This window comes from Podospora anserina, chromosome 1 (assembly GCF_000226545.1).
Source record: "Podospora anserina S mat+ genomic DNA chromosome 1, supercontig 4".
NCBI lineage: Eukaryota > Fungi > Ascomycota > Sordariomycetes > Sordariales > Podosporaceae > Podospora > Podospora anserina.
Genome location: NW_001914853.1, coordinates 1,338,189 through 1,360,012, shown reverse-complemented (window position 1 = coordinate 1,360,012; position 21,824 = coordinate 1,338,189). Strand labels below are relative to the sequence as shown.

The window sequence follows — 21,824 nt, the reverse complement described above, 5'->3', positions numbered from 1 at the left end:
AGCCCTGTAAGCCTTCAAGGGTCCCTTGTAAAGAACATTCTAAAAGGGATCCAAGCCGGGAAGTTCCATTACTGCTTATAGCAGTACTGCCCACTATAATATTAATCTGTAAGGCAGTAAGTAGGGCACTTAGTAGTACCCACTGAAATGGTGAGAAAACACACAAAACAACCACAACACCACAAATATACCCTCAACAGGTCTCAGAATGAACACACCTGCGTGACAGTGACTCGCTCGCAGGCCGCACTTCACGTAGGACAAAGAAAAGACACTATGGGCTCGCAGGCCACATAATAAGCACCGGATTGGCCTGATCAGAGGGCCAGAATTGCCTGCACGCGTGCAAGGCACAAAATACGAAGAAAAGAATAAAAGTCGATGTCCTGTGTAAAATAGAATGTCCGAAGCAGACCGCTTATATACATGACCCCTGAACCCCTGAGTCCTCTGAGAGCCCCGCTTCCTTACTCATACTCTCAGGCCTGTGGCCGCACCCCAAACCACCACACATTAACAATTATTATTTAAACTAATTTTTGAAAGGAAACTATACCTTATAGCCGGCGGTAACCTGCCGGTAATAATATTTTTTATTTTTCGGTAATTAAATTAATTAAAATTATTTATAATAATAATATAGTATTTTTAAATAAATTAAAATAGTTTAAATATATTATAAAAATAAATTTATAAATATATAAAAAATAATAATATTATTAAATATAAGTTTTATAACGAGTTTTCGATCAGGTTTATTGATTTAATTAAATTATCAGTTCGCATTTAAAACGCCTCTTATTTATAATATTAATTCCTTCTTTTAAAATAACCCCTATTTACCTATTTACTTATATCTTTAGTATCCCGTTGACCAGGACTCGGCGGAGTGTTCTTTAATGTTTGCATGCAGTCGTGGCGGAAGCAGTCCTCCACTGAGGTTTGGCCGGTGTATAAGCTGCTTCTTAGGTATATATGGGATTGGTACTCTCTTTTGGATAGTCTTGCCTTTTAAGTCTACATTATAGTTCGAATTGTATAGGTATTTCGCCAGTCATGCTCTGAACCTACATAGACTTGAATGGAGGCCCAATGAACTTGTGTCCGAAAAGAAAAGGAATCCAAACCAGAGCCACTTTCACTAAACCACCCCCCAAGCTGATCAGAGCCCTGTGTAAGAACACCGCAATCATTAGCCCCCCTGCTCGAGGTGTCTTCCATCTCTTCCCGCCTATCTGCGTCCCATTAGAAAATTCCAAGAACCCCAAGACCGGTATGTGTTTGTGTGCCCGACGGGGACAAGTGATAGTCAATGCCGGCAGGCAAATGGTTTGGTCGCAAAGAATGCTGCACCAATGTAGGTAAGTAGTTAGCCACCCAAACACCTGCAGGATTTCTTCGAGTCGTACTTGCCTACTGCGTGGTCTTGATAACCGGGTTGAAGCGTTCTAACCCGCCCTTGTAGCGGCCTGCCCCGCGCAGCCTCTGCACGAGAGGGTTGGCGCCTTGAAAGGAATTTGTATTTGGTGAAGAGTTCCATCTTGCCTTCTCTTCATCAAGGGGATACAGTTTGATGTCCTCCTTCTCAGTCTTATCAGGTCGAGCTCCTGGGTCTTCATCTGCACCAGCAACCTTCGTCCCGGGCACAGGATTGTCTCTTTCATACTTATCCAGGCCAGCGAAACCCTCGGTGTTCAGCTTCCAGAGCATCTCGCCTGCTCTCTCCTTGTCGGTAGCCCTGATGGCACTAATTCGGGCGACAGTTGCTTCGTGTTGCTTCTTGAAAATCAACTCGCCGATGTCACGCCCGTTCTTGAATGCATTGTCCAATTCCTTGTTGTGTGCCTTCACATTTTCATTGTTCTCGTAGAGACTGTGCGCCGCGTTCAACCCCATCTTCAGCACCGTGCCTGCGAAGGGAACGAGCTCCAGCGCCGTACCTAGCACGATGACTGCCGCCTTGCGAGCAATCTTTCCTGAGAATTTGTTCCACAGGCCTTTTATAATACCTTCTTCCTTCTTCAACTTGTTCTCAACCAACTTTCGGAAGGCATTGATGTTCTCCGGTGTGTCCAGAGTGCCCACTATCTCGCTGCCCGCGATGTCGCCTAAAATCACCTGCCGGCTGTTAATCTCAGGCTGATCCCCCGTGATGCCTCCCTTATCTTGCGGCTTCTCTGGCGATACCTTCTTGCCGCTGGTTCCCTTCGGGTCAACCCAATTGACCGGATCATTTCGCACGTACGAGTAGAGATTGGGACCATCAACCGTCCCAGCAGGGTCCGCAGACGTCCACCGGCCAAGCCATGGGCAGTAGTATCGTTTTCCGCAGTGATACAACCCAGTCTCTCTGTCATGCTCGTAGCGGGCAAGTCGGTACTTCCTCGGGGCTTCCACCTCAACATAGACTGCCGAGTAGACCACACTGCCAAAGGGAGAGTATTCCTCATACGACACCAAGTTGGCCTCATCATCAAGCTCGAGGTTGTCTCCAACCTGGTACCGTGCCAAAGGGGTCTGCCGACTGCTCCCCGTCTCTACCAGCGCCAACGTCTCGTTTCCCATGACCTTGGCAATCCACAACTCTGTCCCATCGCTCTTGGCTTGCACCTCCACCCCTCCGAGATAGAGTGTATCCCTCAACTTGCGTGCATCCCCACTCACGCCAGCAGTAGACTCAGTTACCTTGCGCACACGAGCTCCAGCATGATCGTAGACGTAGTAAGTTCTCTCTGGCGTGCCTTGGTTGACGCGCTGAGTGGAAGAGAAGGAGAGCATGTTGTGCATATTCCAGCCGAGCTCGGTGAACTTGGGCAGGGTTGTCATGCACCCGGCAAGACCAGCATCGCCCTCGTAGGCATATCTTACTTCGTCTTTGTTGCCAATAGTGGTCCTGCTGAGACGGTTGCTTTTGACTTTCGGGTCGTTGCTGAGGAGACTCTGTTCTTCGTAGAAGTAATTTCTTGCCCAGCCGCTCACGCCGAGGTTGCTTGGGGCCTCGTGTTTCATTTGCAGGATGTTGCCTTCGATGTCGTACTGGTATGTTTCGCGGTATTGGTAGAGGAGGTTGCCGTCTGTGATGCCAGGGGAGGGGTTCAGACCATTGAGAGAGCTGTGAGACTTGAGCTGATTCGACGCGGAGTCGAGTGCTGATGAGAGCTGTGCCCTGCCGGTGGCAGCGGATAGTCTTCCGGCTACATCGTACGTGTAGTCCCACTCGGGCTTGGCCCAACTGCCGTGGAAGTATCTGGCCTGTTCAGAGCTGTCGGTCATGAAAACCTTGCGGCCGTCGCAATCGTAGTGGTATGTGAAGTCTTCAAGAACTTCACTTCCCTTGCGTGATTTTCGGGTGGATTTCTTAGAGATAAGATGTCTCTTGTCGTCATAAGAGAAGTTTGTCGCCGCGCCGTTACCATAGGTGACGCTAGATGGAAGGCCGTCGGCCTCGAATGTTGCCTTTGTTAGATACGGCGTCCAGACTTCAGTTTTGGCGGACATGAACTCCACACGCTCAACGCGCCCTTGTCGATCGTAGGATTTGCGTGTGTGGCTGTCCTGGGCGTCCTTTTCTTCAAGGACTTGGCCGAGCTTGTTGTACACCCAAGTTTGAGAATAAACCGTGTCCTCCAAAGCATTAGTCCTGGCCCAGTCGACCACGTGTTTGTACTCTTGCGTTGCCTGAAACGTTTCCTCGAGACAATGTCCGTGGATGTCAAAACGGAGACTCTGACGAACACCTGACTGGTCCTCCACCTTGATGACCTGGCCCTTGAGGTTGAGCTTCGCGGCGTCGGGAACACTCTCCCCGTAAGTGAATCTGACAATGATACTGGGTGCCTCCGAATGCTTCTGCGCCAGCCGTTTAGTCTCCCGGCCCAAGGCGTCGTAGTGAGTCTTGAAAGAGTACCCGCGGCAGTTCCATGAGAGGAGATCCCCGCCTTGGGTATCCTGAAGGGACCATGATTCACCTTCGTCCATCCCTGTTGTCTGCAGAAGGTGGCCAAGATTGTTGTAGATCATCTTGGTAACGGCACGGTCGTACGAGTCGATGTCAAGTGTCTTGTTTCCGTTGACATCATATACAAAGCGACGCGTGTACGTCTCCCCGCCTGCTTTGCGTATTGTCCGAATGGGCAGACCGCAGCTGCCGATGTGTGTCACCGTTGGCGCATCTGCAAATATGGCTGATTTGGCAGCGGCTCGCTTGTCTTGAACCGTGCCATTCTGGTGTGCATCGTACCAGCTTGGTTGGTACCTGGCTGTCGAAATTCTGGCAAAGAAGTATCCCACGTCGGCATCTTGAGGTCGAGACTTGAGGACCAAGTCACCTGCTGTGTAGTCTGTCTTTGTCCAAGGAGCATGCACAGTCTTCGACCAGGTGGCGTCTGGAGATAGTGAGGCGACAGAACGACCCATAGCATCGAAGAATGTAGTTGAAGCACACGTCTTCATGCGGGAGGCAGGGATAGGTGTCGGCAAGCTGGCAAAGCAAGGCTGAAAGGTGCGGATGGCATGGCCGTGGCTGTCTGTGATTACCAGGCCGGATATATGCCACTTTTTCTCGAAGGAATCAGGATCACTCAACTCCGCTTCTTGGAATGAAGCTCCAAGTCCGGTCATGTAAGAGATAGTGATGTGGATCTTGGGACATTCTGATCTGCGGAAGGAAAGATCGCGGCTGATCCGAATGGAAAACGCCGGCGCGAGAGGGCTGGCTTCTGTGGCTGATACCTGGCCCGATTTGATGATGGTGTCGTTCGACTGACGCGCTTTCCACAGGGCAAAGTTGTTGATGCAATGAATCGTCCTGCTTTCCGCATTGCCAAGAGCACGCCGAGCAACTTCTCCAGTTGGATCGAGAAGGATGTCGTCCACGTCACTGGCACTGACGTCCAGTGCAAGATCCTGGAGGTCATCCACATCCTCCTCGTCTGGTGCCCCCTTGCCGAGGTTTGCCGTGGCGATAACCCGTCCCAATGGATCAAGAACAATCTGCTTCGCATTGAGATTCATGTCGACGATCTTCACCGGCTGCAGGTGCTGGTAGTCATTTTCGAACGAGATTTTGTTGCCGATTGCATCTTCGATCTCGAAAGCCAGGAGAAAGTCACGGTCCATCGTGATTCGGGATATGTTACCGAATGGGTCGACGAAGAATGACGGGGTATAAAAGCATCGCCGGGCTTCCTCGAGTTCCTTCCTTGTTCCCGCGCCACCCCTGGGGTCGCTGAAGAGGGATCGAGAAGATGGGATCCACCAATAGTCACCCTCATCTCTGAGCTTAACGTACTTCCCTCCGGCCAGTATGTCCTCAATAGAACCTGGAACCTGGCAATTCTGGAGACCGAGCTGGATCTTGGCAACGGTGTCTGCCGTGAAGGCAAGAGTGTAGGTCTGATCCAACAGAGAGTACGCTTGCAGGATACCCTCCCCAAGACGTTCCTTAAGAAGAGAATCTCGGTAATACGCTCTGTTCTCCGTCCGCAGAGCTTTCCATGTCCCCGTCGACTTTGAGCTGGGTAGCCCCTGGAAGTCGTACTGGCGAGCTGCCTCAATCCCGAAAACCTTCCCGTTGAAGGGGAAATTGAGGATCTCATGTTCTTGCTGCTTCCAAGTCGCTGGTTTGCGGAAGATGTAGGGTTCTGCGACGTCGTTCGTGAACCAGCACCGCGTATGCGAAACGTTCCCAGCCCTTTGGTTTTTGGTGACATCGGCAAAGCTGGTATCAGCATTCCTTGGGTAGACAATGCGTAGGCTCTCCTCGACGTCACCATATTGTGTGGTCTTTATGGTGATGTCATGTGTGATGCGGGGATCCGTCATGTCTCTTTCGAAATCCGTGGTGTAGGTTTCTCGGGGGCACACTTGGACCACAGAGTACTTGCTGGAGCCTCGCGACTGAAGCACCTTGAGCTCGTGCGAGGTCTCCTGGATCTGAAATGGTAGCCCAGAGCGATCTGATCCGTCTAGACTGTATGTCTCAGAGCGTAGGCTAACGCCTGTGAGTGCGTGAAGGCATTCATTGGGATAGTCGTCTTCGTCGCGTAGGCCTTTCACCCTCGATGTGATCGCAGGCTTGGTGAAGAAGCGAGATCCATCGATCTGCAAGCTAAGACCAACGCTGAACCATGACTTTGTATGAGTGACCGGGGGTTCGTATATCTCGTTGTCGCCGATAATGAGCTTCTCCGAGTGAAAGGCCTCGACCATCTCGAAGCCGGCAAATTGTTTCTCAAGCGGATTGTAGCAGCCGTTGTGATAAACGTACTCGGTGCAGATGGAATTTCCGGTAATGGCGTCACTCGCTTCAACCTTCGACACGCACTGGATGGGACTGGACAATTTGGTCGACCACGGCAGCCCCCGGTTCGCATCGTCGACATAGAACTTGGTGGAGGGGGTGTAGGTTACCGAATTTGTCAAGCCCAAACCGTTGCTATAGCTGTGCAGAAGATGCGGCTTGGTGTCTCCCATCAGATCAAGGTATTGAATCGTGTCGGCCTGGCCTACTGTATCATTTGTCCAGCACAGGCAAGCTGTTCCTTTGCCAAGGAGGTCCAGAGTAAACACAGAAGAAGGGGTAGCGAGACCGGGGAGCTGAGGGATAAAGATTCGGTCACTCCAAAAGTTTCCAGCGAGGTTGTAATAAAGAGCCGCACCACCTGTAGGGAGAATGTAGAGAATATCAGTTGTGCCGCTGCCGTCCATGTCGATGAGTCGAAGCCGTGCGTGATCAAAGTCGCCCGCAGCAGCAAGCACAGGTGGGTTGCCCATTTCCACGGCAGGGCCAAAGGTACCATGCCCGAAATTGGGCCAGTAGGTCACGGAAGTTGCGGATATCTCAACCAGATCCGTGAGACCAGTACCAGTCATATCGGCAACGTAGGTCTGCACATCCAAGGTGCGAGTGAGACGTGGCTGAGACGTAAAGCACTTCTTGCCGTAGGTGCGTTTGTATCCAGAAAGGCCTTTTTTGCCGAGGTTCTGCTGCCACACCAACCCTTGCGAGTCGTCCTTGATGCACAGAACATCTGCAAGCCCGTCACCTGTTAGATCGATCTCCAGGGTATTCTGCCACGTCTCCGTTGTTGGCGTCTCAGGGAAATCAGAGTAGGTGCTCCACGTATCAGAGTCGCATCTCTCGTAGTAACCTTGAAGCCGGTTCTGTTTATCGTGGAGGACATAGTTGAGGTGGCCGTTGCTGTCGAGGTCTTGAAAGGTGCCGCCAGCCATGCTGGGATGCTGTGCAACTACAATAGGGGCGCCGAACAGCGGTTCGTCGGAGGGAGAGGAAGATATCAGGCCAGAGTTGCGCTGGTAACAAAGAGTTCCATCTCCGTATCTCATCAAAAGACCGGGCATGCCTTCACCGTCCAGGTCAAGCCATTCCAGAACTTGGGATTTGGAGTCCGGCAGCCCGAGCAGGTTAAAAACATTGGGCTGTATGGCTGCTAAGCTGCTGGGATTGGGCGTGGAGGTATACATGAACGAAAATTGAGGTAAATTCTCGGACCTGCACTGGGTGCTAGAAGAGGTTGTACTTTTGTCCATGGAATGGCCGCTCATGGTGAAAGATGTGAGCACCGAGCGTTGTGGTGACTCTTCGTATCCCAAAGATGTCGACGAGACCAAGTTCTCGGGCTGACGGTTCTCCTCAGGAAAGTGGTGGAACATGAGAATGCGTCTGCACAACCGATATGTGCGAACCTCGAAGCCTGCAAGGGAATGGGAGAATGCATCCTGACGGACTGGCCAGCCTCGGGATTCGACAGTGCTTGGGTTAGTTTCATCATGCTCTCCGTAGTCAAACACTACCTCGAACATCCAGGCTCGAGGCCACGTTGACGCCTCCCATGTTGACAGATCACGGTTGGGCACCCTGTTACCGTACTTGATCCACTTGATGTACTTCTGGCGGCGTCTCGCATCATCTGAGCGGTTCTGCTCCCATGTGGGAAGGGATCCATCAGCATCAGCCACGCCTTTGGCATCCTCCTCTTTGTAAATGTACTCGATTGCGTTTCCAGAGGCATCGTAAGAACGGCTCAGCATCCAGGAGTAGACACGTCTCTTTCCATCCGATGTGTCCACTATGCGGCTGCTGTCGGAATCGCCAAAGATGGACGTGACATTTTCCGAGGATAGGGTTCTCCAATGGATGTCAGAAGAATCAGCCCTACGTGTCCATCTCTCGATCCGCGTGGCTCCAGTGTCGACCCTTGGGCGATAAATGGTGACGTCAAACTCGCCCCAAGATTCGGACACCAATCTAGCGTAGGGAGTTCCATCACTTTTGAGGTGCTTAACAATATCCATTCCCGAGAAGATCAGATCATCTTCATCACTGCCACCATCCAGGTATCTTGGAACACCAAATGCTGTCTTACGATGGATGGACGGCAACGATACGCTCCAGCCAAACCCGAATGGCCCGTTGCCCTCTCCGGAGCTATACGAGAGCCCAAGTTCGGGTCCAAACCCTCCACGACTCTGGGATGTGCGAATGGGCAGGGAAAATGACAAAGTGCCGTTGGCCGGGTTGACTGAGAAGTTCTCGTTGATGGGTTTGAACGCGCCGCCTCCTTTACCAGAACTGTCAAAAGAGGTGCGAAATCCAGGGATACCTTCACCCAAGGTACGTGCATGGGGTGCGAATGAATGTGCTGAAGGGACTCCCGACGAATGGTTTTGTCCTTCAGCAGCACGATTCTGACCTTCGGACAGCCTCGACGACGGCATTTTGTTATGTCCAGACCCATGGCCACCATGGTCTTGCATCGGCCGGTGAGGGACTGGAGGCATTGCTACGGCTTCTGAGAAGCGATGGTCAGTAATTGCGTTGATAGTAGGATTTGGAATTGCAAGCTACCTTGGGTATTGAACAAACACGATGATCGAAAGACGGAGCTGTGTATCTGGAGAGATGAACTTGTGCCAGCAAGTGGTTCGTGATTGTGTCGCTACTTAAGTGACATGCAGCAACTAGGTAGTTACGGATTCTCTTTCAAGAATGATCAGTCCCAAACTTCAACAGCAACTTGGCCCATGTGCCAGAGTGTGTGAAGACCTTCCAGAATAGGCAAACCATTTGAACACGTCCTCTCCGAAAAGGTCCGGCAGCTAGGTGGGTATCCCGGAAAGCAAGCTGCTCATACTGACGTCGATACCACTGCTAGTAATCCTCCAGCCAGCCACCGAGGAGGGAACAGTCCGAAGGAAGTTGTTGTGGTTAGACTGTATCTCATGGCTGGCTGAAAAGTTTCATCACAACATGGATACGGTACATGTGATCATGGATCTGCGGAACATTAACTCCATTTTTCTTTTAATGTAGGTCTAGACTTCTGTCTCCTTTCGTTTTAGTCAAGGTTGGGACAAACTAATGCAGAATGGCCACATGATGCAACTGTGAAGAGCTTTAGGAGGTACGCGCCAAGAGCTGAACGACCCAAAAGGTGATGAAGCCGTCACATGAAGCGCCTCAACTACGAAATTGACAGGGTGCCGCGGCACTTGAATTCCGCACTGTGTAAGGTACTCTTTTATTGTTACAGGTGATACAGACACACCCCATGAAGGATCACAAGTTGGAACGTCAAAGGGACGGTGATAGACTCGAGTAGCGTCAGATCAACAACTTGTCCGACTATGAACTATCTTCCCAATTGGACGAGAAGTCGGATTTGAGGAGAAATGTAGAATCAGGTGCCAATATCCATGCCAAAAGGGCAATCGGCTGTGGTAGCAGATGAGCTGAACATCAAACAAACAGAAGCACGTCGTATGCGCAACCGACTACAGTGAGAGAGCAGGAGAGCGGCCGGTGTGAAAGACGTGACGAAGAGATAGCCCGCCCACACAACGAACGGCCAGGTCAATGAACTGTGCATAGATGCCTCCCCCCCCTTCTGTTCCGCTTGCTTTGTCTCTCTCCCCGTTATCCTCTGACAGAATCAACACTGCTGGAGGTATCTGACCGCATATACACTTCGTTCGCAGATCCATTGCCACCATGTCCAACACCAAGGTGCGTTGTCCAGGACAAGCCCGTCGAACTGTCCGCCTTGCTGAACTCTTGATGCTAACCCGAGGATTTGTTTTCAGTCCTCCGTGCCAATGGAGCAAACTTTGAGCCCCGCCCAGGTTGAACTCATGACGGGTATCTTGAAGTCCATCTTACAGGATACAGACCTCCAGCAAGCGGCTTTGGTCACTCTTTCGAAAGGCCGGTTGCGACCTGTCGTGGACGCTGTAGTTTTTACAGCCGACCAGACTACGGCCGACAAGCTCAAGTTAGCCGTGTCCTTGTTTGAAATTACGGAAGGCAATGGCCAACTTGTGTCGAAAGTTGCAACAGATGCCGGTATTACCACCTTGCAGGAGTTCGCTGCTCGCTACTACACCAACGCTGACGGAACCAATTCATTGGGCCTCACGACGGAGCAGACGAGGTCGCTCCAGATTCGGCTCTATGCATTGGAGCCCACGGGCGTCATCTACAATCTTGTCACGTCCGGTTCCATTCCGGCCAAGGACTGTAGTCCAGACGCAGTTCGACAGGTTTTCGACATCGCAATGAGAGAAGGTTTCAATTTCCGCAAGGACAACGCTCGCAAACTCATCCTCGCTATTGAGTTAAAGCATGGAAGCGAATCCCAGGCTGAATTCTCCAAAGTCATTACTTTTGTCAAGGCCATCCAACGGCTCCAGGCAGTTGTTGAGCAGCCCGAGGACATTGGTCCGTTGCTGAAGTCTGGCTTGGACCTGCAATCCGCACAACAAATTGCCGCTATTCCGAAAGATGCTCTGATCAAAAAGTTGGAGCAACACGGTCTCCCGCGAAGCAAGATCGAGTCGATCTACGACAGGGCCTCCATCATCGCTACGAGGAATGAGATGACTTGGTCTGCCATTCTCAAGTCAAGAACCGAGAACGCCGTCGGTGCTGTCCGTGCAGAGGGCAACAGCATTCCCACCACAAAGTCTAACGACAAGTCCTCTCCATCTCTGCAAGCCAACCAAGCCAACGCAATCAACTACGGAAACATCTTTGACCAGATAGACGCTGCCGACTGCGATGACTGCTCATCCATACTGAGCCCATCTGCGTATTTTGTGGACCTGCTTCAACGTCTCGGCACAGTCGAAGTTCAAAGCAGTGCATCACCAACGCCACCTGCTGATGCCAAGATTAAGACAATGTACGATCAGCTTGCCGCACGTCGCCCTGATCTCACGGGTCTCAAGCTTTCGTGCGCAAACACCAACACTCCTATCAAGTATATCGACCTCGTCAACGAGATTCTCGAGTCATTCATCACCCTGACCCTCAACAAGAATATCACAAACGCAGTCAAGATCAAGACTTACGACCAGGATGCTGTTGATGGTTGCTCTGGGCCCAAGACAGCAAGTCCAGTCCCCCAGAATGTCAATATGGACGTTTACACGACTCTTGCCAAGACCATGGTCGCTCCCATGCACACCTTTCCATATAACCACGGTGTTGACACGGTTCGAACCTTGCTTGCCGGGAAGGGTCTATCTTTCTCTGAGCTGCTGGACGTCATGAAGCTGCCCGTGTCGACAAAACCAGGGTCCCTGGATGCGACTGGCCCCCCCGTTGGTTCGACCTGCGCGCGCGCCATTGCTGCTGAGTACCTCAATCTCCAACACGAAGACTTTCTGGCCATCACTCGAGATGCCTTCGAGTCCCTCGACTCAGTCAGAGACCGAGGCGGTCCATTGATCAACCTGACACGTTCAAAGTACGAGCAGCTTGTCGGGGTCAAAACCCCAGCCGAGTACTGGGGTTTCGGCTCAGATGAAGAGATGCTGAGCATGACGTCTGGCACTGGTCTGAGCAACATCGCAAGACAACTTCTTCCACGCTCTGGCATCAGTCTCCAGGATCTCATTGCAATCCTGAAGACCAATTTTATGGGCGGTCGCCTCATTATCACACCCACAGACGGCATGAATAAGCACTCGGACCGTCTCAAGACCATGACCCTACGGTCTTCTGCCCTTATTGATGCCAAGAATGGTGCGCTCAACATCGAACTCTGCCATGACTTGCAGGCTTTCATTCGGCTTAGACGCCTCACAGGTCTTCCCATTGAGGTCCTGGATGCTGCGGTGTCATGTCTGTCAGGAAACGGTCCGTCTGGTACCAGCAGCATCGATGGCTCCTTGATTGAGAAACTTGCGGCTGTCATGAAGTTGTGCAAGCTCGTCAAGATGGAAATTGATGAGTTACTCCCTCTGTGGGGTGACATCAACACCAACGGGCCTGGTTCACTCTACCAACGTCTTTTCTTAGGGCAGCAAACCGGCACTGCCGGGGCATTTCAAGCCAACGACCACGGCTACTTTCTTTCGGAAGAGACTGCGCCAGCTTTGTCAGAGCAGCGTAACTTCCTTGCTTCTGCCTTTGACATCGAAGCCAAAGATCTTGATATTCTTGCCCAGAACGCCAAACTCAAAGGAGACGAGAAGCTTTCCGTCAGCAATGTCTCACTGCTGTATCGACTGAATCTTGTTTGCGAGATCCTGAAGATTGACCACGAGCAATTTACCACCTTCTCTGCCGCACTGCCAGTTGGAACAGATCTCTTTGAGAGCCCGCAATCAACGCTGGCTGTGGTGGCAACTTGGTTGGGCCTTACGACATCCGGATGGAATCAGGATGAGCTATTGGAGCTCTTTGAACGGTCTTCAAAGGACAGCTCGCAGCGCTACCGCGACACGGCTTTACAAGTCTTACAGTCCTTGTCGGGGAATTCGACAACATCGGCCGACAGCAAAACTGACACAAATCCGGCCAAGACGCAACAAGACGCGTACGACGTTTACAAAGCGACGTTTGCCGACCTCAGCGCCGACATTTTCTTAAAGGCTATGACCGAAGTTCGTGTTACGGAACGCGACGGGAGCTCTGTTACGATTGGCAATGTCTTTGCGGTAGCAAAGGCAGCGGTCTCTACCGAAGCTGTGGCCCTTATTGAGGAGGCTTATGAAGCAGTGGCAAAGATGTCTCTGCTTTCGAAGAAGTTCGAACTTACCACGGAAGAGCTCCAAGATATCCTGTCGTCTTCATCTAGCATCATGCCCGCCTTCGACATCAGGAGTATCAACATGTGCGATGCTTCCAGACTTCAGAAGTACAAGGAGTTGAAGAAGTCTGTCGCAAAAGGCCGGCCGGGACTTCTCCAGTTCCTGAAGTGGGCGCGCACTAAGGGCCGAATTGGAAAGGTTCACGAGCATATCAGCAGCTCAATGGGCTGGAATGATTCTAAAGTACAGACAATTATGGCAATCAAGCATGGCAACGTTACGGAGAACCAACTTGCAGACATATGCTCTGACTTCGGGCAACTCAGATCACTTCAGGAGATCATCGATTTCACATTAAAGCCTGGCCTGGGAAATATCACCTTGGATCAGCTCTTCGCTCTGGCAGAGCCACGCTCTCTGGACAAGACGTTGGAAAAGAGCTTTGAGGATGCTGTCGCCCTTCAAAATGCCAACATACCTGGTTCTGCCTCAGGCGTCGCAGACCTGGCCAACACCGCCCTTGGCGCAGCTTTCGACACGTTGCGAGAACATCGGCGCTCGGCTCTGACCAATTACCTCCTCAACCAAAAGTATTTCATCGACAAAGGCTTTGTCACTGGCGACAACCTTTTCGAGTTCTTTTGGATCGATGTCAACATGGGAGCTACCCTGGAGACATCTCGAATGAAACAGGCCATCTCCACCATCCAACTCTTTGTCCACAGATGCTTGACGGGTATGGAAACTGGGTTCACGATCCTCCCCAGCTTTCTCGTCAACTTCCAGAAGGAGTGGCAAACTCTCTCCAAGTATACGCTGTGGGAGGCCAACCGCCGCGTGTTTCTCTTCCCTGAGAACTGGGCAGACCCGACGCTGCGAGACAACAAGACGGAACTGTTCAAGGAGTTTGAGTCAGCCATCTCCAGGAACGATATCAGCATCAGCTCCATCGGTGCTGCTATTAGAAACTACGTGTATGGTGTCAACACGGTGGCCAATCTGAATGTGCAGGCGTATCTATGGGAGAGAGCCCCCGGCAACGCAGGAAACTTCCATTTCTTTGCGCGGACCCGCACAAGCCCATACCAGTTCTACTATAGAAAGGTGGAGGTCATTGACTTTGGGGAGAAGTTCCCTCGATGGCACGCGTGGGAGAAGGTCGACGTGGCTGTTCGTCCGTTCGAAGCAGACTCCACGGGGAAGACGATGGAAGATCCCGGGTGCTACATGATACCCGTCATGGTTCGTGGAAGACTCTACCTTTTCATTCCCCAGTTGGAGCGCAAGGTCACTCCTGCCAAAACACCCACGGACTCGTTCGAGACTCTGGGAACAAAAAGCCCTTCTGTGCTGAATATTTCTGAGTACCACTGGGAGATCAAGCTTGCTTGGTCAGAGTACCGCAACGGCAAGTGGTCACCCTCTGTCACCAGCCCGGCGGCCATTCTCGTCAACAAGACCGACACTGGAAACCAGCTTCCAGAGGCATCTCAGTTTCAGTTCAGAGTCCGTACTCGGGACATGGCTTCTACAACCAAGGGCGCTGACACCTATGTCTCGGCAAGCTACGGGCCGGGTATCAACGGAGTGTTGGTGATCGATGTTGATGCTTGGTCGGACCCTATTCCTACCGATGGTGCAGCCGCGTCACACAAATCGTACCGTGTTGGTCGGTTTGAGATGACCGAGATGGCTCTGTCTGCAGTGTCCAGCTCTGAGTTGTCCAAGCCTGCCGACTCCAAGACGTTGCCCACGTCTTTCTCCAAGCTGCCATGGAAGGTCTCCGGGCAATCGCTCGTCCCGAACGTAGCTGTCACGAACCCTTCCGGTATCAACTCAGTCATCTTGGCCAATGCGGAAAAGACGGAAGCGACCAAGATCTCGTGGACGGTCTCGTTCGATGACTCTCAGTTTGCAAAGCCCACGGCTCTTGTTGTTGATGTTCAGACCAAAGCCGGGGGTAACGATACATACTTTGCGAGACCCAGCAACAACCTGGACGATAAGACCAGCTCGCAAGAATCCAAGGGTGCGGCATACTTCTCGCGGTTCGACAACCCCGTCGCTCCTCGAATGGTGGATGTTGCTAGTACTGGCGACAACCTGGAAGCGGTTTACAAGACGCTCAATGGCCTTCGACGAGGGACTGAAGAAAAAGAGGTCAATCGGTATGAAGCCGAGGTGTTTGCGTCAACATTCGGCCTGCATTTGGACCGAATCTACCAAGAAGAGATATCTTCTTACTCGCAATACACCTGGGAGATGGGCGTTCACCTCGTGTCTCTTCTTATGGAGACCCTGCAGTCGACTCAGCAGTTTGACTTGGCTCTTCAAATTGCTCGCCTCACCTTTGATCCGTCCATTCACGGGACGGGAACGAATAGATGCTGGAAGTTCGCACCCTTCAAAGACACGAGCCGCATCGGTGTCAAGCCCGTCAATGAGCTACTTCAATCGCTGAAATCGAGCGAGGATGGCCAAAAGACGATGACGGATGTGGCCATCTACAACTGGAGACAGCGCCCGTTTGACCCTCACGCGATCGCTCGTGGAAGGCCTGTGACCTACATGAAGAGGATGGTGATGAAGTACACCGAGATCCTGATCGACGCCGGCGATGTCTACTTCCGTCAGAACACCCTTGAGAGCATTCCACTGGCCCTTCAGCGCTACGTCGAGGCCTCTCATCTCTTCGGGCCGCGTCCAGCTAGGGTGCCAAAGCCCGGTACCAGAACGCCCAAGTCCTATATCGGGCTCAAGAGACTTCTTGACACCTTCTCCAATGCGAGCATTGACATGGAGCTGGAGTTTCCCTTCTGTGTCGTCGCTGGTGCAGGAAGTCAATCTGGCACTGGGACCCCGTTGGCCGGTATTCTGAACACGACGTACTTTTGTGTTCCTCAGAATCCCAAGCTCGCGGAGCTCAGGGACCGTATCGATGACCGCTTGTTCAAAATCAGGAACGGTCGTGACATCAACGGCAATGCCCAGAGACTCGCCCTTTTCGAGCCCCCCATGGATCCCGGTGCACTCGTCGCAAGCGCAGCCAAGGGAGCACTGTCCACCGCGCTTCTGATGGCCGACGCAGACGCGCCCATGCCCAACTACAGGTTCCAGTACCTGCTCCAGAGAGCTCTGGAGCTCTGCAACGAGATAAAATCTGTTGAAAGTGCCTATCTGTCCGCTGTTGAGAAAAGAGATTCCGAGGCTCTGTCGCTCCTCAAGAGCCAGCAGGATATCGCGCTCCAGAACGCGCTTGCAGAGTCCAAGAAGCTCCAGCGAGACGAGGCACTCACCACCCTCGCATCTCAACAGGAGACGCGCAAGTCCCACGAGAGCAGACTGCGCTTCTATCTCGCTCTCATGGGCGAGAAAACCACTATCCCCGGACCAGACGAGGAATGGGTAGATCTCCAGCAGAGCTTCGGGCGCGTGACCAAATGCGACCTCCGGATGAACAGCTGGGAAGCAGAAGAGATGCAGAGAACAAACGACTCAAGCGACCGCGCCCTCGCCGCATCAACAATGGAAGCCACAGGATCCACCCTCCGTCTCCTCCCGCACATGACCGTCAACGCATCCCTCTTCGGCATCGGCCCATCCATGAAAATCGACTCTCACAACGTCGCCGACTGTCTAAGGGGACTGGCCACCGTCACTCAGCTGTGGTCCCAAATAGCCGGCATCGAAGCATCTCAAGCAGGCCGCAAAGGCCAAATGATCCGCCAACTGCAAGAACGCCGGCACCAAGCCAACCAAGCCGGTCGAGACATCAAGAGCACAGACAGACAGATCGCCGCGGCCAAAGTCCGAATCGCCATCGCCGACGCCGACAACAAGCAGCACGCCCTGGTCATCAAGAACGCCGCCGACTCCGACGCCTGGCTTCGCTCCAAATACACCAGCGAAGCCCTCTACGCCTGGATGGAAAAGTCAATCCGCACCACAGCCTACGAAACGTACAAGCTCGCCGCCCAGTTCGCCCGCCAAGTCGAAAAGACTTACCTCTTTGAAACCAACGCCCTGGGGACGGCCACACGCTTCCTCCGTCCGGAGGGTTACTGGGATAGTTCCCGCAGTGGCCTCGGCGCGGCGCAGGCTCTCTACCTCGACCTGAAGAAGATGGAGGCGGCCTACATCCAGACCCCGTCCCACAGCTTCGAGATCACCAAGAGCGTTTCCCTGCGACAGATCAACCCCCTCGCCTTGCTCGAACTGCGAACAACAGGGAAATGCAATTTTTCTGTCCCGGAGATCCTGTTCGATATGGATTTTCCGGGCCATTACATGCGGCGGATCAAGTCTGTCTCTGTGACGGTGCCGGCTGTGTTTGGGCCGCACGCTAGTTTGAACTGCACGCTCACGTTGCTGTCGCACAAGTACCGCGTTTCGGCTTCGGCGGCGGGTCCGTACGGGGAGAAGGAGGACGGGGGCGGTGACAGCAGGTTTAGGGGTGATCCCGTGCCAGTCAAGTCGGTTGCCATCAGCAGTGGGCAGCAGGATGCCGGGTTGTTTGAGTTGAATTTCAAGGACGAGAGATATCTACCGTTTGAGGGGGCGGGGGTGATTAGCGAGTGGAAGATGGAGCTTCCTACAGCTGTGAGGCAGTTCGACTACGAGACCATCGCCGATGTGGTGATGCAGTTCAGGTATACATCTCGGGCTGACGACCTGCTGAAGCCCGCGGCGGAGGGTGCAGTGAGGGCGCTGATGGGAGCGGCTGGCGGGAAGAGCTGTTACGCGTTCTTGGACGTGGTGAATGACTTTCCGGGAGAGTGGCACTCGTCTGTGAGGCGGACCGGCGGGTCAGGGAAAGTTGTCATGGGGGATATGTTGGGGCGGATGCCGTTCTGGGCTCGGGATAGCAGGAAGAAGGTGGTGGCTAGCCAGGTTCATGTTGTGACTGATGCGAGGGTGAATGAGCTTGTCATTCAGCCGTCAGAGGGAAAGCCAGTCACGTTGACGAGTCAAGGTTTGTTCCAGCCCAGTTCAGATTTGTATCTGATTCGGTCTTCGAGTCCTGTCAGACTGACGGTTTCGAACTGGACGGTGAGCTTGGAACAGGAGGCGGCGCAGATGGCGAAGAGGTTCTATATGGTGATGGAATACTCTGTTCGTGATGCTTAGGTAGGAGGTTGAATGAGTGTGAAGTGATGGTTGTTTTGACGTTTATCTGTTTTATCTACGCACCTCTGCTATTACTTTCACAATTCACTCAGTTATGCCGGATAATTATTTGTAGAACTAAGGTCATTGCCATCAGATCAGAATGTGTTTTGGGGTATTCAGGGGTATTCAGGGGTCTCATGATATTGGGCCATCGATCTTTTCATTTGATATGGCATCTCCAAAATCATGAAGCATTCTCGGTTGATTCTCTTTCTAGCACAGACATCTCAAGCTTTCTTCAATCGATGGTGTCTGGGGGTGGTGAAGATGTCCAGTTGAGGTATACGGGACGCTATTGGCGTGCCAAAGTGACGGCGAGACACTCAAAGGAACGTCAAACACATGAGCTTTAGGGTACAAAACAATTCTAGTTCCAAATATCTTGTTATTGCAGTCTTGTGGCCTACTAATTCTAAAATTGACAATGGAAACGAGTGTGTGCGTTCGGCAAGCGGTTACCAATGGAAAAATGCCCTTCCACAATCCGTACCTTCAAACTATAACACCCCGCGCGATCAGACTCAAACTCCAGAATCCTTTGTTTTGTCGACAGCGGCTTCGTCAGCAGCAGCCTCCTTCTCGCCACCCTCCTTCTTCTCATGAGCAGCCTTCTTCTCGGCGCCCTCCTTTTTCTCAGCAGCAGCCTTCTCAGCAGCCTCCTTCTTAGCAACCTCTGCCGCTCTAGCTTCAGGGTTCGGCGCAAGCACAACGATGGAGTTGCAGTTCCCACTGTTGATAGGACCATCGGCAGGCGGCTCGGTGGGATCGTTCTCGTCCCTGAAGGACTCATACACGGTGTGCGTGTAACTGCCTTCACCTCCAGTCCGGATAAAGAACTTGAACCCAACATAACCGCCGGGCGGGACAATGATGGCCTGCTCCTTCTTCGCGCTCACAATGGCCTGCCACAAGATGATGTCACTGTTGGCGATTTGACCAATCTGCGACAGTCCAATCTTCTTGTCGGCCCCATCGATACCTTCAGATATGTCAAGGTCGATAGTGTACTTGGGCTCTGACTCTTCGTCGCCCGCCTTGGTCTCGGAACCTGGCTGGATCTGAGCCGCGCCTTTGGTGTCTGCGCCAGCTCGTTGAATGTGTGCCGCGTCGAACAAGTTACCTGGTCCCTTTCCGGCTTTGAAGGTGACGGATAGATGGCCGAAGTACTGCTCGCTGCCTGTGTTGTTCGTGGCGAGGATCTTGATCTCAGCCGTGGTCATCTCCTTCAACTCGCTCGCCGCCGGGTTGGTTTGGACGGTGCTCCAGGTCATCTTCTGCCTGGGAGCGCAGACGCCCGAGCTGACCGTCACCGGGTTCTCCGGTGGCCTGACAATCTGCGGCAGAGCTGCTTTGTGCGGCACAGGAACCTGAATGACCTCGCCCTTTTGAAGCCTGTGAAAGCACGTATTAGAGAGATGAAGTGTTGGATGAGCAAGTCAATGGTGCTTGAACTTACGGGAGGTACTCCAACTCAGCAAGGACATTGCCATGGCGGTTGATGCAAGGGTTCAAGAACCGCAGCGTACCGTTGCCGGGGTACACAAACTTGCCCGTGTTGATCAAACCGTTCTGGAGGTCCTTGACACAAACATCCAGGGATGTCTTGAGCTTCTGCTTGAACTCGGCCGCTATCTCATTGTCCTGGCCTGATGGGGTTGTCACTCCGGTTTGCACCTCCTTGTTTGGCACGACCTCAAGGTTGGCAACATTGCCGTTGACTTCCTTCTTATCGACCACAATGTTGAGCACACCGTTGTTTGCGTCTGCCAGGGTGATGTCGAAATTCCATGTGATCTTGTAGGTCAACCTGCCCAACAGACCCAGGTCAGCAAGCCGAAAGACAATCTTTGGGCCGTATCATCGCGGGGGGAAAGGATTGATGCTGCATGCATGCTTACTTCAGTTTGCCATAGATCTCCCTCTCATTGTTGAAGTCATTGGTGTGGCACCACTTGCTGTCATAGACGTATGTTGTCTCTCCAGCAATGTGGAATGTCTTGCCGCCGCTCTCCCAGGTGACCTTGACGCTGGCATCCGCTGGGAAAGAAGGTTAGCTGACTTGAAAAACACCCATTCGGAATACGCAAGGGACTCACATTGGTGGACGTATTTGTGGTGAGAGCTCGGATCAAATGCGTAGTCGGCGCACTGCTGAATATTGTGCTTTTTGAACTCATAGTAGGCGACACTGTTGTCTTCGACATGTGCTGCAGGGTAACGCTTGTAGTCGTAGACGGCATCGTTGGACTTGGAATGATTGGGATCAAGGCCGACGCTGTACTCCCAATTCACCGTATGGTCGCCGTAACCGCGGTTGTCTTTGATCCACGAGACAGGTTGCACGTAGATGTCACTGGCTTGGTTGAGAGCCTTGATGCGCGGCAAGAGGTAGCTCTCGAGAAAGTGCTTGTAGCCGAGAACGAAAGCGCCATCGATTTGGTCATCCGAGTCCGTCAGAGTTGTTCCACGGGTGACAAAGTTGCCATGGTGGTTCAAGGTCAGGTTCTTGGGCCTCTCGTGGTTGTCGACCATCTCGCAGTACAGGAGACAGTTCAGCGAGGTGTCTGCTTGGAGCGGGGTGCGAGACTCAACCTCACGCATCTTGGCCCCATGGACAGGATCCTTGTAGGGGTGGATCTGTTGGAAAAGATAGGTCGGGGCTGACAAGTGACATGTTAGGTTTGCATCGAAAATATTAAGGGGTCAACGTACTGTACAGAGGCTTCTGAGGATCGACTGGGAATACTAATGTTAGCTTCTAGTTCAAGTGATCTGTTGGTGGGAGCTGCTTACTCGTCGAAGGATCTTTCAGTGAAAAAGTAACTCCCAAAGTGGAACGCCCTCTCTCCTCCTGCTTCTTGGCCCAGCCAGACAGGATGCTGTTAAGGGTGGCACTGGCATTGCCCGCTGGGTCGAACTCATCGCACCATTCCTTGTAAGTCTTTGGGTTCTTTGTCTTCTCGTTGATCCCAAAAGTGCTGTACTTCGGCAATGGGTTGCCCCATTTCGCGGCTTCACCATACGTCAGCAGGCCGAATGCATTCTCAGCGTTCAAGATGTACACGTACTCGAGATCTGCGCAAAGATACGCTCGGCCGTATAGTCTCCAGGCACGGCAAAGACCTGCTTGGTGACATCGGTTGACTTTGGCTGGCCGGTTTCAGTGACACCAAGTACTTCCTGAGTTCCAATGGGACAGTCAACGGTCAAGATCCAGCCGTCCATAGGAATCTCAACGAGGCCATTGGCGGAACGAAAACGACCCGTTTTGAACCTGAAGCCAAATTGTTAACACAACAGCTCGGGAACGTAGAGATCAAACCCACTCACCGAATCTGGAACAAAACATCTTTGATCTTTGAGGAGTTGTCGCTAGGAATGATGATCTGGGAGGGGTGGATGACAGCTTCAATACTACCGACAGTAGGGTCATCAAAGTTGATCTTGCTCATAGCAGGATACAACTCGAAGAGGTGAGCAAAGTTCTTGTTGATGATCTGCTCGGTGAACGCCACGATCTCATCGTACTGAGACTCATTGTCGCCGACTCTGACGCCGAGGCGGGACTGGATGTCCTCAGGGGTTGGCGGAGTGGGCAT

At 52.4% G+C, this 21,824-nt stretch overlaps 4 protein-coding genes across 4 annotated transcripts; 1 reads left to right on the top strand and 3 right to left on the bottom strand.

The window, feature by feature from the left end:
* Positions 1 to 1,413: 1,413 nt before the first annotated feature.
* On the bottom strand, positions 1,414 to 8,778 carry PODANS_1_17960 (uncharacterized protein; the record flags this gene model as incomplete). The annotated part of the gene is made up of 1 exon (XM_001907218.1): positions 1,414 to 8,778. The coding sequence occupies one exon, from the start codon at positions 8,776 to 8,778 to the stop codon at positions 1,414 to 1,416; it is 7,365 nt and encodes a 2,454-aa protein (XP_001907253.1).
* Positions 8,779 to 10,152: 1,374 nt separating this feature from the next.
* Positions 10,153 to 18,183, top strand: PODANS_1_17950 (uncharacterized protein; the record flags this gene model as incomplete). The annotated part of the gene is made up of 1 exon (XM_001907217.1): positions 10,153 to 18,183. The coding sequence occupies one exon, from the start codon at positions 10,153 to 10,155 to the stop codon at positions 18,181 to 18,183; it is 8,031 nt and encodes a 2,676-aa protein (XP_001907252.1).
* A 563-nt stretch (positions 18,184 to 18,746) lies between these two features.
* On the bottom strand, positions 18,747 to 20,826 carry PODANS_1_17947 (uncharacterized protein; the record flags this gene model as incomplete). The annotated part of the gene is made up of 4 exons (XM_001907216.1): positions 18,747 to 19,617; positions 19,682 to 20,032; positions 20,124 to 20,262; positions 20,322 to 20,826. The coding sequence occupies 4 exons, from the start codon at positions 20,824 to 20,826 to the stop codon at positions 18,747 to 18,749; spliced, it is 1,866 nt and encodes a 621-aa protein (XP_001907251.1).
* A 157-nt stretch (positions 20,827 to 20,983) lies between these two features.
* Positions 20,984 to 21,824, bottom strand: PODANS_1_17945 (uncharacterized protein; the record flags this gene model as incomplete). The annotated part of the gene is given in 3 exon segments (XM_001907215.1): positions 20,984 to 21,300; positions 21,315 to 21,499; positions 21,556 to 21,824. The coding sequence occupies 3 exon segments, from the start codon at positions 21,822 to 21,824 to the stop codon at positions 20,984 to 20,986; spliced, it is 771 nt and encodes a 256-aa protein (XP_001907250.1).